At 43.7% G+C, this 15,000-nt stretch overlaps 1 protein-coding gene across 1 annotated transcript in view; it reads left to right on the forward strand.

The window, feature by feature from the left end:
- The first annotated feature begins 3,592 nt into the window (after nt 1-3,592).
- Nucleotides 3,593-15,000, forward strand: part of LOC113824779 (glutamate receptor ionotropic, kainate 2) — a 12,313-nt gene continuing 905 nt past the window's right edge. Inside the window, exons 1-8 of the mRNA XM_070124884.1 lie at nt 3,593-3,802; nt 5,354-5,512; nt 6,568-6,751; nt 7,034-7,227; nt 9,453-9,552; nt 10,878-11,070; nt 13,755-13,949; nt 14,273-15,000. The exon at nt 14,273-15,000 is cut by the window's right edge and continues 905 nt beyond it. Of these exons, the coding sequence (XP_069980985.1) occupies nt 3,680-3,802; nt 5,354-5,512; nt 6,568-6,751; nt 7,034-7,227; nt 9,453-9,552; nt 10,878-11,070; nt 13,755-13,949; nt 14,273-14,726 (1,602 nt within the window). The 5' untranslated portion in view covers nt 3,593-3,679 and the 3' untranslated portion in view covers nt 14,727-15,000. The remainder of the gene's footprint in view (nt 3,803-5,353; nt 5,513-6,567; nt 6,752-7,033; nt 7,228-9,452; nt 9,553-10,877; nt 11,071-13,754; nt 13,950-14,272) is intronic.

The following is a 15,000-nucleotide window of genomic DNA, read 5'->3' on the forward strand; positions in this document are numbered from 1 at the left end:
TATATATATATATATATACATATATATATGTATATATATATATACATATATATATATATATATATATATATATATATATATATATATATATATATATATATATATATATATATATATATATAAATGTAATAAGGTAAAGTGTATGTGTTTGTGATAATATATTTGTGATGGTCATGTATTCACAAAATTCATTTCCAAATGGTTACTTTCTGGAGCAACAGAGTCCTAGAGTAAACTGCCACAAATATTTGTCCGGCGATTTCTTCGATTAGATTCTTTTCTTGGCGGTGAAAATTTGATGTCAAAATTCTGCTTCTGCTTTCAGTCTAACATCATTATTTATTTTCGGTGAATACTTTCTTTTTTGTCAGTGATGCTCTTAAGGCTACGACTGTCGTATTGATGGTATTATCAGTATTACTACGCACACACTTACACACGTACACTTTCACATTCATGCTCATTGTCACACACAGACAAACACACACACATGCACACACTAACACACTAATACACGCACACACACTCTAACACACGCAGACAAACACACACTCTAACACACGCACACTCAATCTAACACACGCAGACAAACACACACTCTAACACACGCATACACACTCTAACACACGCAAACAACCATACACTCTAACACATGCACACACACATACACTTATTCAAATACTCGTCTCAGAAATAAAAACTACATAGTAGATTATCAAAGAGAGTGCGTTAATTATGGCTTTCTTCTTTATTCCTTTTTTATCAACCTTCTTTATATTCATCTTTCCTTTCCAATTTTCTCCATCCCTTTTTTGAAACCACGGACAAGCACGAAGGTAAAACCAGAGCATTTGCATAAATATGAACGGGTTTGTCGTCGCACGAGTCTAAATGAGAATAAAAACTGGAGTTCTTTTGCTATGTTTCAACGCGTACTTATCGTCCCATGAATACAGTATGCTGTTTTTTTTTCTGTCTCCATCTACCCCCTTCCTTCTTCCTACCTTCCCGTCCTCCTTTCGTTATTTCCAGCAATTATGAGGTCAGGGACTCTGAGGTCATCTTGGGTCCTCTAGGTGAGTAAAGGCTTGATGAAGATGAAGGTAATCTATTCTAGGAAATAAATCTGTCGTGGGTGAATTGATTTATTATCGATAGGAGAGAAACGATTTCTTTTGTCTTTGGCCTCTTCCTCTTCAAATCCGATTAGCGATCATTACAGTGATTATCATAATTTTCAAGGTCATGATGATATTTGAGGGTCTTTATGATAATTTTGTTTGGGGTCATATCTATGAGCAAATGTTGTTTTTTTCCTCATGTAGAATTAATAATTATCCAAGTTATTCCGTGAACTTCTTTATGTATTCCGCTTCCCTACAGAGTATGTGCGTGTTTAGACGGTATACATGGACATACTCAAATATACCCACATGCAAAGGCGTTCGCTTGACGTTTCATCTAATATCATTTACAGCATAATATGCACCTTTTCAAGAAGAGTTGAGTGCCTTTAGTACATTGTGTGAGTAACAGAACTCCTGGCCATTGGTACAGTAGATATTCAGGAGACGAGTATGTTAACTAGGTCAATATGCGTTATACTAGTCTAGTTACGGTGTCGTGATGTAACCGTCATCCTCATATATTAAGCAAACATAATCTACTTTACTCCATGACTAGTATAGCATTCGTTTATACTGAAAGATCTTTAACTTGGCCACTTAATAGCAAGGGCGTGTTAGTTACTGGTTAGACCTGTACACTGCGCATAACAGCATATCGAGCGTCATCCATGGTAGAGCAGTTTGCCCTTTCAGGAGCTTTCCTGACGTAATATTCGACATGGCTATTATTTGCTTCTGTAGTCGTGGGCTTCGGAATAAACTGACATTCCGACCTGTAAACATTTCTGCAAGTTCGCATTCTTCGGTTTTCAGATTCGTAAAAAAGTGGACTAGATATTTTGTAGTACTTTCTCTCCCAGAGTTGTGTTAGCATGCTATGTCCTCGCATATACAGATCGCAAGGGCTATGGCCTCATTCTCTTAATTTCAAGTTTTTTTTTATCTGTGCACGGAATAGTTTACCAACATTGATATCCTGATTACTACAAAGTGGCAGACGAGTGGATATCGAGTTCTTAATCTTCTTTGTCTTTTATCGGAGCATCTACATGGTAAACGTCTGAGTAATTAGCACCAATTAAATTATATTAATCTGTGCACTTCGTTGGCTTAGTCCTTTATCTACACCCCTGGCTATCTGCTCGGGGGGGGGGGGGATCAGGGTTGCAGAGTTTTACATATACTTGACATAGTGCAGTAGGAGAAGCATATGTGAAATGTTGTGGGGAGCTTCCTAAGAGTTTTTCTGACGCTGCTCCTTCGTTTACTCAACTGTCGAACAAGTGAAACCATAACCTGTATATCAAGAAAAATATAATATATATCTGACTGTCTACACACACACGTACACATATACATATCCATATGCATATACATATACACAGATATATATATATATATATATATATATATATATATATATATATATATATATATATATGTATGTATATGTATGCATGTATGTATATACACACACGCGCACACACACATACACACACACATATATATATACATACATATATAATATATATATATATATATATATATATATATATATATATATATACATATATATATATGTGTGTGTGTGTGTGTGTGTGTGTGTGTGTGTGTGTGTGTGTGTGTGTGTGTATGTGTGTGTGTGTGTATGTGTGTGTGTGTTTATATATGTATACATACATACATAGATACATGGAAACATACTCAAAAGATTGAAAAAAAAATCCAATCAATAACGATCCCCCTTCTCCCCCCTCCCCCCTCCCCCCCAGAGCGCGCCCGCTACGTGTCCGTCCGCGCGGTGACGGAGCTCGCCCTCAACTCTCTCAACCACACCGACCTCGGAGGCATCACCATCCCCGTCGCCGTCACCAACGTGAGTGTTGGAGGAGGAGCAGGAGGCGGAGGGCTTCTCTCTTGGTGTGATGGAGATGAAAGGTGGTGGTGATGAGGAGGAGGAGGAGAGTATAATTAGTGATGATGATGATGAATGTATGTTAGTAATCATCATTGTGATAGGAAGATGATGTTTTTGTTTGTTTTTTTTGTGATTGTGATAAAAGATTGTGGTAATGATAAGGACAATAAAAGTACAAACAATGATGATAATGATAGACGTTATCAATCATAATTATAATACGAAGAGAGTGTAATAAGGCTAATAATCATCATGAAAATAATATCATCAATGGTATTACTCACGACAACAAGGATAACGACAACATGAAATGATAATAACACGAACACCGCAAAAGAATAATGATAATAACAAAACGATAACACAGATGATAAGATAATAACACGAACACCGCAAAGATAAACAACAATAACAAAGACCCCCCTCCCCCTCTCTCTCTCCGTCGCCCCCCCCCCCACTCTCTCTCTCTCCTTCCCCTCCCCCTCTCTCTCTCTGCCCCGCCCCCACTCTCTCTCTGCCCTCCCCCCCACCCCGCCCACAGTACCCCCCCTTCCTGTGGGTCCTGCAGGGGGAGAGGAACACCGACAAGGACATCGCCGGCAGAGTCCTGGGCAAAGGCACCTCCTGGGAGCTCATGAGGACGTTGGGCGCCTTCTTCAACTTCCGGCCGGAGCCCAGGGTGGCGCTGGGGGATGTCGTGGGCCGGAGGGACGCCAACGGACGCTGGATGGGCGCCCTCGAGCTGCTGAAGGATGAGGTAGGTGTCGGGGGGGGGGAGGTGAGGGGGGGAGAGCAGGAAAGGATTGGGAGGGGAGGGGGAGAAGGAAAGAATAGGGGGAGAGGGAAGGTGGGGGGGGGGAAGGGGATGGAAAGGAAGGGAGGGAAAGGAGGGGAGGGGAGAGCAGGAAAGGATAGGGAGGGGGGGGGGAGAAGGTAGGGATAGGGGTAGAGAGATAGGATAGGGAGGGGAGGGGAGAACAGGAAAAGATAGGGAGGAGAGGAGGAAAGCGAAGGAAGGGTAGAAGGAAAAGAAAAAGGAGGGCGGAGAGGGAGAGGTGGGGAGTGGGGAGGGGATACAGGGAGAGGAGAAGGAGAGGTGGGGAATAGGAAGGAGATAAAGGAGGAACGGCAGAGCAGGGAAGGAAGAGGATAGAGTTAATCAGAGGAGAATGGAAGAGGTGAGAGAGGTGGGAGAAGGGGAGGGAGGGAGGTGGGAGAAGGGGAGGGAGGGAGGTGGAAGAAGGGGAGGGAGGGAAGAGGGAGGGAGGGAAAAGGGGTTTATGGTATGTATGAATTACCTTGAGATTTGAATGATCTTGGTTTGCGATAAGAAAATATTGGGATCACTTACGATCGTCTGTGGTTTAGTCATTGTTTACTGTATACTACTGAAATTTTCCTTTTCTTTTCTTTACTCACCTCTTCTCGTAGTCTGTTGTAGTTCCTTTGTTTATTTCCTATGCATTATCTTATCTTCTTTATCTTTTCCTTTCTACTGTTTACTCCCTCCTCTTCCTACTTCTATCTCTCGGTCTCTTTAATCCATCTCCCTCTGTCTCCCTTTTTTTTTACTCGTTCCCTCCCTCCTTCCCTCCCTCCTTCCCTCTCTCCTTTCCCCCTTCATCCTTCTCACTTTCTCATTCTCACCTTTTCCCATCCTTCCTTCATCCTTCCCCTCTATCCCTTTCAATTTCCTCCCTTTCTCTTTCCCCCTCTCTGTGTTTCTCAACCACCTCCTTCTTCCCTCTCTCCTTTCTCCCTTCGTCTCCCTCTCTATTCCTCTCGACTCCTTCCTCCCCCCCCCCCCTCTTTACCTGCCTCTCTCCTCTCCCCCTCTTTTCTTCACCCTTCCTCCCTATCCTTTCCAGCTGCCTTCCTTCCTCTTTCTTCCTCTCTATGTTCTTCAACCCCCTCCTTCCTTCCCCCTTCGTCTCCCTCCCACTCCCTCTCCCTCTCATCCCTCTTCCCCCTTCCTTCTACCTCTGAACCCCCTCTCACCCCTCTTCCTTCTTCCTTCTGTACCCCCTTACACCCCCTCCCTTCCTTCCTTCTCCCTCTCAACCCCCTCTCACACCCTCCCCTTTCCTTCTCCCTCCCTCTCAACCCCCCCTCCCCCTTCCTTCTCCCTCTGTATCCCCTTCTCACCCTCCCCTTCCCTTCTCGCTCTCAACCCCCCTCTCACCCCTCCCCCTTCCTTCTCCCTCTCAACCCCCCTTCCCCTCTCCCTCTGTAGCCCCCTCTCACCCCCCCCCCCTTTTCCTTCTCCCTCTGTACCCCCCTTTCACCCCCTCCCCCTTCCCTTCTTCAGGAAGCCGAGTTCACCGTGCTGCCCGTGACGGTGTCGAGCCCCCGGGAGGAGATCGTCGACTTCTCGATCCTTCTGGGCACCACCACCTTCGGGATCCTCGTCCGCCGCCCCGCCTACGTGCCCAAGCCGGACGCCCTGCTCAGGCCCTTCAACGTGGATGTGAGTTGTCTTTTTGGTTTTTTTTTTTCTTTTCTTTTCTTTCTTTTTTTCTTTTCTTTCTCTCTTTTGCTATCTATCTATCTTTCTTTCTCTCGCGATCTATCTATCTGTCTCTCTCTCTCTCTCTCTCTCTCTCTCTCTCTCTCTCTCTCTCTCTCTCTCTCTCTTTCTCTCTCTCTCCCTCCCTCCCTCCCTCCCTCCCTCTCTCTCTCTCTCTCTCTCTCTCTCTCTCTCTCTCTCTCTCTCTCTCTCTCTCTTTCTCTTTTTTTTTTTTTTTTGAAAGAATTAGGATACCGAGTTCTCTTTCTGTTTTCTTTTTTTTTAAGGAGTAGGATACAGCTTCACTTAGACATATTTGAATGTTTATGTCTGTTTGTATATGTATATGTGTGTGCGTGTTGCATAAATGTATGCAAAATCACTCACACAAACATACACAAAAAATGGGGACGTTAAAGATTCTCCTTTCCTTCGGTTTGTAAGACTCGGGGGGGGGGGGATAAGCGGCAAAGTGTCACGGTGACCACAAACACAGCCTTCTTAGCACAGAATTTAAATCAAACCCGGCCACCAGACACTACACGAAGGCCTCTCGAACCTGAAGAGGAGACTCCATTTTATCCGAAACGTTGAGGTTTAATCTCCCTCATAGTTGTGGTTATTTTCCCTTTTTATTAATCGTAGCTGCTTCTTCCTTTACTATCGCTGGTGCTTACCTTTTCGGTCATGTCTTTCCACTAATTGTCCTTTTATTAGTTTCTCCTTTACTGTTGTGAATAATCGGATAGAAAAAAGGGAATTTATTGTCATTGATATTATCATTTACCCTTTGCGTTATCGTTATCGCTCTCATCATCCTCATCATAATCATTTGCGTTTTCGTTATCGCTCTCATCACCACTGCCATCGTTATCTCTATCATTATCATTATTTTTGCATTATCGTTATCGCTATCATTATCATTATTGCTTGCGTTATCATTATCATCATCATAATTATTTGCATTATCGTTACCATCATCGATATCGAGAGCTTCCCCCATGCCTCCCCCCCAGGTGTGGCTCTGGATCCTGGCCATGATGGGCATAATGGGGCCCCTCATCTACCTGATCATCCTCCTGCGGGTGCGCCTGTGCCGAGGGGACCCCACGCTCACCCGGACCTTCCCCCTGGACCAGTGCGTGTGGTTCGTCTTCGGGGCCATGATGAAGCAGGGCAGCGTGCTCAGTCCGATCTCAGGTAGGCCTATTTTTAATCCTTGTGGGGCGGGGGGCGGGGGGAGGGGGAGGGGGAGGGAGGGGGGGAAAAGCGAAGGGGTTAAGGTAGGAAGGTTTAGGAAGGTTGGTATGGGTGTGGGGGGGGGGGGATGGGGTGTTATATGTGTGTGGGAGGAAGAGATTTGTTTTATTATTGTTGTTATTCACGAGGTAAAAATCCTACGAACCCCACTGCAGTTTTACCGAAAAAACTTACGAAATAAAAAGAAAACTATTATCTCCCTAATCCTTCCCCGATTCCCAGATTCGTCCCGCATCCTGTTCGCAACGTGGTGGCTCTTCATCACCATCGTGACTTCCTTCTACACGGCCAACCTGACTGCCTACCTCACCTTCAACAGCCTCGTCCTGCCCATCGAGAAGGCTGAGGATCTGGCCAAGTACCCGGACATCAAATGGGTGGCCTTTAGGGATGGCGCCCTGGCCGATATCATCATGGTGGGTATGGGGGTATGGGGGTATGGGGGTGTCATCATGGTGGGTGTGGGGTAAGGGGGTATCATCATGGTGGGTGAGGGGTATGGGGGTGTCATCATGGTGGGTATGGGGTATGGGGGTATCATCATAGTGGGTATGGGGTATGGGGGTATCACCATGGTGGGAATGGGGGTATGGGGGTATCATCATGGTGGGTATGGGGTATGGGGGTATCATCATGGTGGGTGTGGGGTATGGGGGTATCATCATGGTGGGTGTGGGGTATGGGGGTGGCATCATGGTGGGTATGGGGTATGGGGGTATCATCATGGTGGGTGTGGGGTATGGGGGTATCATCATGGTGGGTATGGGGTATTGGGGTATCATCATGGTGGGTGTGAGGTATGGGGTATCATCATGGTGGGTGGGGGGTATGGGGTTATCATCATGGTGGGTGTGGGGTATGGGGGTATCATCATGGTGGGTATGTGGTATGGGGGTATCACCATAGGGGTATGGGGGTATCATCATGGTGGGTATGTGGTATGGGGGTATCATCATGGTGGGTATGTGGTATGGGGGTATCATCATGGTGGCCATGTGCTAAGGGGGTATCATCATGTTCGGCATGTGGGATGGGGGTATCACCATAGGGGTGTGGGGGTATCATCATGGTGGGTATAGGGTATGTGGTATCACCATAGGGGTATGTGGTATGGGGGTATCACCATGCTGGGTATGGAGGTATCACCATGCTGGGTATGGGGGTATCATCATGGTGGGTATGGGGTATGTGGGTATTATCATGGTAGGTATTGGGGTATGGGGGCATCATCATGAAGGGTATAGGGTTTGGGGTATGGGACATGGGGGTATCATCATGGTGGGTATTAGGGTATGGGGCATGGGGTATCATCATGGTGGGTATTAGGGTATGGGGCATGGGGTATCATTATGGTAGATATTGGGGTATGAGAGTATCATCATGACGGGTATGGGGTATGGATTATGAGGCAATATGATGCATTGGAGAAACGGGTTTATCTTCAAAGGAGAAAGATTTTTTAATGGTGACGATTTGGGTTCATTTCATAAAGGATAAAATTATTTTTTGTTTAAGAAGTGTGATATAAGAGAACATTTCTTCCATTAAAGACATACACACTCATACAAACGAACGAAAACCACAAGATACACATAACAGCCACACACACCCTCAAACCAACGCACGAGCACACACACGCAAACCAACGCACGAACACACACACGCAAACCAACGCACGAACACACACACGCAAACCAACGCACGAACACACACACGCAAACCAACGCACGAACACACACACGCAAACCAACGCACGAACACACACACGCAAACCAACGCACGAACACACACACGCAAACCAACGCACGAACACACACACGCAAACCAACGCACGAACACACACACGCAAACCAACGCACGAACACACACACGCAAACCAACGCACGAACACACACACGCAAACCAACGCACGAACACACACACGCAAACCAACGCACGAACACACACACGCAAACCAACGCACGAACACACACACGCAAACCAACGCACGAACACACACACGCAAACCAACGCACGAACACACACACGCAAACCAACGCACGAACACACACACGCAAACCAACGCACGAACACACACACGCAAACCAACGCACGAACACACACACGCAAACCAACGCACGAACACACACCCTCAAACCAACGCACGAACACACACACGCAAATACACATACACAAAAAAGAAGAAAAAATATATATATCCATAATAAACAAACATCAAATCCACCACAAACACAAACCTGTCTTCAACCAAACGGCATTCCTCCCTCATTCTAACCCCTCCCCACCCCTTCCTTCTACCCGACCCCCATCCCCCTTCTCCCCCTCCCCCCTTCCCGAACCTCACGTCCCTTCGCCGCTTCCCTCACCCTACCCCCCTCTCACTTCCCTACCCCCACCCCCTTCCCGAACCTCACGTCCCTTCGCCCCCTCCCTACCCCTTCCCCTTTCCCGACTCCCATCTCCCATCTCCCCCTCATTCCCTCCCTCTCCCCCTTCCAGACCCCTCCCTCCCCCCTCCCCCCATCCCTCCCCCCTTCCCTCCCCCCATCCCCCTCCCCCCTCCCGACCCTCACGCCCCTTCTCCCCCTCCCTACTCCCTCCCCCCTTCCTGACCCTCACGCCCCTTCGCCGCCTCCCGCAGGAACACCCGAAACTGAAGGTGCTGCGGGACATGCGCGAGGCGGGGCGCGGGGCCTTCCTCAGCTCGCACAAGGAGGCGCTGGATCTCGTCAGGGGCGGCAGTGAGTAAAGGCTTTGGTCCTCGTGCTTACTCATGGCTGTCCTTACTCACCGTCGGTCGAGTCACTTTCATCGTTATCAGTCGATATTTTTTTTTTCTTATTTTTATGATCACCGTCATAGTAATTTTCATTGCATTTAACATCGCTGCATTTATCGTTTTCATGATTTTTATCATCGCTACAATCATTTTCTTAATCTTTCATCCTTGCTTATGGCTATCACTTTCATTATTTGAATCATCACCACTCATCATTTATCACCATCATCGTCGTCCCTATCATTATCATTCCTATAACAATTAATCCTTTTGTCTTCTTCACCAAAGTCACTTTCTTTTTTTTACTTTTATCATTATCAGTCTTAATCTTATTTCTCCTCCGCCTTCTTAATATCACTATTATTGTTAGTAGCATCATCATCGGAAACATCATTATTATTACAATCACACCTGTCATTTTATCTATAATTTATGCATTTTCAATACCATTGTTTATGTATTTATAATCACTATTATCCATTGCCGTTTGTATTATTGCAACTAGTTTCACTCCAATGCTATATTTATCACCATTATCTAATTGATATGATCACGATCAAAATAGTAACATTGCCATCTCACTTTTAGTTTAATGATTTTGTATTTTCTTCTAAATTTATTTAATGATTTGCCGAAAAATCCGTGATAAACAGTCTCAATCATCATAGCACATAACGATGCTTATTATGATAAAAAAAAAATTAACTGTAGATGGTGACAAAGCTTAATTTAGTCAAAAGAAATGTTAGAAAGAAAAGTTACAACCATCAGTGATAATCAGATTCATTAAATACAAGTATTAGCATATATCATAAAACTTTAATACAAAAATACTTAATAAGAAATAAAGCATGCAAAAAACAACCAGATGCAAAACATGCACAAAAATAAATAAATAAAGGCAACGAAACAAAAGAAATAGATAAAGACTTACTTTATCATCTTATCTTTTCTTTAAGCACAACGCCCACCAGATACAAAACACCAAATACAACATAGAAACAAAGAAACAAATATCTATTTAATCTTTTCTCGAACCACAACACCAACCAGCCAAAAATAACGGACAACGAAGCGAAAAGCAACAAAGATTAATTCCATTCTTATACATCCACAACAACAACCAGATACAAAACAAAACAAAACAAAAACAGAGAGAAAAACGACTTATTCTATCATCCTTTACGAAGATGATAAAATAAGTCTTTCTATCCAGTCATTATCACCTTTAACCAACCCTCTCTCTCGCCACGCCCCCCGCCCCCCCTCCCCCCTTCCCCCCTGCAGAGCACGTGTACATCGACGACATGCGAATCCTCGACTACCTGATCCAGGAGGACTTCAAGGCCCGGCGCAGCAAGGGCGAGAAGGACCAGTGCCACTTCTACGCGACGCCCCTCGACAAGGACAAGGACTTCATCTTCTGGTATGGCTACGCCTTCAGGAAGAACAGCGAGTACAAGGACCTCTTCGATGGCTTGTGAGTTTCTCGTGAGGAGGGGCGGGGTGGTGGTAAGGGTGGGGGGGAAGAGGGGCTTGGGGGTTTGATCACTCGCTCTGCCTCTCTTTCGTTGTCTTTTTTATTTTTTAGTTTTCTCTCTCTCTCTTCTCTCTCTCTCTCTCTCTCTCTCTCTCTCTCTCTCTCTCTCTCTCTCTCTCTCTCTCTCTCTCTCTCTCTCTCTCTCTCTTTTTTTTTTCTCTGTATGTGTCTCCGTCTCTCTTTCTGTTTCTCTCCCTCTCTATCTATCTATCTGTCTATCTGTCTATATATCTTTTTCTCTCTCTCTTTCTTCTTTCTTCGTGGTCTCTGTCTTGATATTGTCTGCCTGCCTTTCTGTCTGTCTGTCTGTCTCTCTCCGTCTTTGCCTCTCACCTTACTTATCCCCCTTTCATGTCCTTGCCTCCCTCCTTTCCTTTCTCTTCATTTCTCCCTTCTTTCTTCCATTTTCTTTCCAAAATCTCAGGAACTTCTTAAACCCTTATTAAGAATATATTTATGCACACAAACGACATCAATATCGGTAAATACAGCAATAAGTCACAAATATATAAATTGTACCTTTTCCCTTTTTTTCTTTTCTTTCTCATCTATTTTTTACTTCCGGCAAGTGAAATATATCACAGGCGAAGGTAATATATTATGGCATAACATTACATTTTACGACCGTCGAGAGGGAGGGAGGAGAGAGAGAGAGAGAGAGAGAGAGAGAGAGAGAGAGAGAGAGAGAGAGAGAGAGAGAGAGAGAGAGAGAGAGAGAGAGAGAGAGAGAGAGAGTGACGGTTCTCATTCTTTATTCTCGCTTTTCCGTTTTCTTTATTCTCCTTCGTTTTCCTCGTTTTGTTTTAAATTCGCAACCACACTTTCTCTCTCAAATATATTCGGTTATTTTCGTTTTATGAGAATCGTTGTTGCTGTAATTGTAATCTTATCACATTTTTTTTTTAATTGGATCCCCTGTCATTATCATTATTGATATTTCGATTAGTAGTAGCAGTAGCAGCACCACCATCACTATCATCATCATTGTGATCAGTATTACTTCTGTTATCATTAATATTTTTTTGTTGTTGTCATCGTGACTGTTATCATTAATATCATTTTTGTTATTATCATTATCATCACTGTTATCAGTCTGTTGTCATTATCAATATCATTATCGTCATTACCATCCTCATTGTTATTATCAGTATGATAATGATTATTATCATTACCATTATCATTATCATCATTATTATTATTAAATTTCTAATCATTATCATTATCATTACTATCGTTATTATTGTCATTGCAAGTAGTAGTAGTATAAATTTTGTTAGTGTCATACAATTATTATTATTAGCAGTAGCATTACCATCATTGTCACTACATTAATCATTATCATTTTTGATCTTCATTATGATTATCATTACTTTTATTATCATTTTCATTTATTTATGTTTTGGTTATTGTCATCATTACTGCTATTATCATCATTGTGATTATGATTGATATCATTTTTATGATTGTTATAATTGGCATCATTATCTTTATTGATATTACTAATATTATATTTTTGTTGTTGCTGCTATCATATTTTTCTTAATATTATCACTATTATTATCCTCAATATCATCATGATCACCACCATCATAATCATCATTATCTACATTATTATTATTATTTGTTGTTGCTTTTTGTTTGTTTGTCTAAGATAATCACTTTCATTACGATTTATTCAGCAATTTGCATCATTACCACCATTGTCATCAGGGCCGGTGCTAGGAATTGCGGGGCCCAATTAGAAAACTGATAGCGGGGCCCCTGTTCTTCATAGTAAAATTTAATGTTTATATTTCACATACAATAAAAAATAAAAAAAAAAAAAAAAAAAGCATTAAATGCTTGGTATAATAATTTTTTGAAAGGTAATATGAAAAGTTTTATTGTTTTACTTTTGATATAAAGAAAGGTAATTGCAGACATACTCTTTTAGAAAAAGACCGTTTTTTATTTGCAAAATCTTGCAAAGTTTTTTTCAAAGTCAATGATTTTAGCAATCTTTTTTTTTATAGAGAGCATTGCCAAATTGTCTCTTTTGTGAGACCGTAGACCTCAAGTATGGTTTAATTAGTTTCAGCTCTGAAAAACTTCTTTCCCCTGATGCCACTGTTATTGGCATTGTTAAATAAATCCTAGAAGCAATTAAAACATTAAGAAATGCTGTAAATCTATTTTCTATCGGATATTCAAAATAAGAGAACACGTTTTTTGATCGTAAAGTAATTTAAACACACACGAATTCTACCTTTTAGTTCATAATGATAGACACATTTCAGTTGTTGATAGAAGTGACATAACGATTTTACTGTTAATTCATCATTCATAATGAATTGGTATTATGAGGAAGAATATCTTATTCTTCATATCACGTTTCCGGTAGTATTTTGAAGCTCGTATGAAAACAGATGAAATCGGTCAAATCGGCTTAAAACCGGCCCTGATTGTCATTATCCTTACCGCCAGTATCATTATGCCTTATCACTAATACTCGTATAATACACATCATATCATTCATATTATGATATACATACATTATATATCATACATATATATAATATACATATCATTATCATAACTACCCCTTCTGCCACGGTAATTCCTCCCTCTTCCTCCCTCCACCGAAGCTTCCGCCGCCTCTCCTACTTCGGGATCCTCAACTTCCTCCACGACAACGCCACAGCCAGCACGCCCGTCTGCACGCAGGACAACGGCGCCGACGACCGCTCCCTCAGGAACAACGACCTCTTCACCACCTACGTCGTCGGGCTTGTGGGCACGCTGGCGGCGATCGTGGCCTTCGTGTGTGAGATCATGTGTCGGTAAGGGCGAGAGGGAATGGTCGTCTCGGTCGTTTGCTCGTCTTAGGGGGACGGTCGTTTGCGAGGGTGATGGGGTTGTTTGGTCGTTAGGTCGTTGTGTTGTTGCTAGATGGGTTGATTTTTTTTTTTTGGGGGGGGGGGACTGCTCTGCTTTTATTGCATTTTCTTTTTCTTTTCTTACTCTTCCGTTCCTACCGTTAGTAAAATAGTATGAGACATTTCCTTCTCTGTCATTTCGCCTTAATACCCTTTCTCGTTTCTTTTTTCTTCTCTTCTTCTTCCTTCAAATATCTCACTCTTTTCTCTCTCCCTTTTCTCCCCAGACGGTCGAGGAGGAAGAACCTGCCGAACGGAAAGAACTTCTCGTCGAACGTGACCTCGCAGTTCCGGCCGATCCCCGCCATCACCCACACCCCGCCCCACGCCCAGCAAACGCCCGTCGTGGGCTGGAGCGACGGCGCCAATCTCCCTCCCTTTCCCCCCAGACGCCCGCGGACGCCCTTCGAGGTCCGCTACCCCGACTACGCCAACGCCCCCAGCTCCCAGCGGGCGGGACGCATGTATACGGGCGGCCGAGGCTCCCCGGGCGTGATCCAAGGTAAAATTAACGAGACTGACGCCGTGTGGGATCGGAGGACCAATCAGCTGATCCTCAAAGACCCTTCAGGTCTGAGGAAGAGCATGGCTGTGATTGGGGGCGTTCCCTATACGTTCCTTCAGTACGTAGATCACGAGGGACCCAAAGTGCAGAAGCTGATCTTGAGAGATCTTGTGTAACAGGCTAAGTGTGTGTGTGTGTGTGCAAGAGAGATAGAGAGAGAAGAGGGAGAGGAAGCATAGATGAGCTACTGTGTTTTTGTTCATATGAAGAAGCACATAATCTGTAAGAGCAAAAACGTGGATATAAACAATGAGATAAGATATAGCGTAGTGCTGCAAAGACTCACACTTCGATTTTGGTAGCCATGTGCATGTTAGGTTGCTTGCACAGGGCACTGATGAAGTCAGGAGTGACAGCACCTCGTGCAGAGTGCCGTGCCGCCTTCGCTGC

Source organism: Penaeus vannamei, chromosome 9 (assembly GCF_042767895.1).
Source record: "Penaeus vannamei isolate JL-2024 chromosome 9, ASM4276789v1, whole genome shotgun sequence".
Taxonomy (NCBI): Eukaryota; Metazoa; Arthropoda; class Malacostraca; order Decapoda; family Penaeidae; genus Penaeus; species Penaeus vannamei.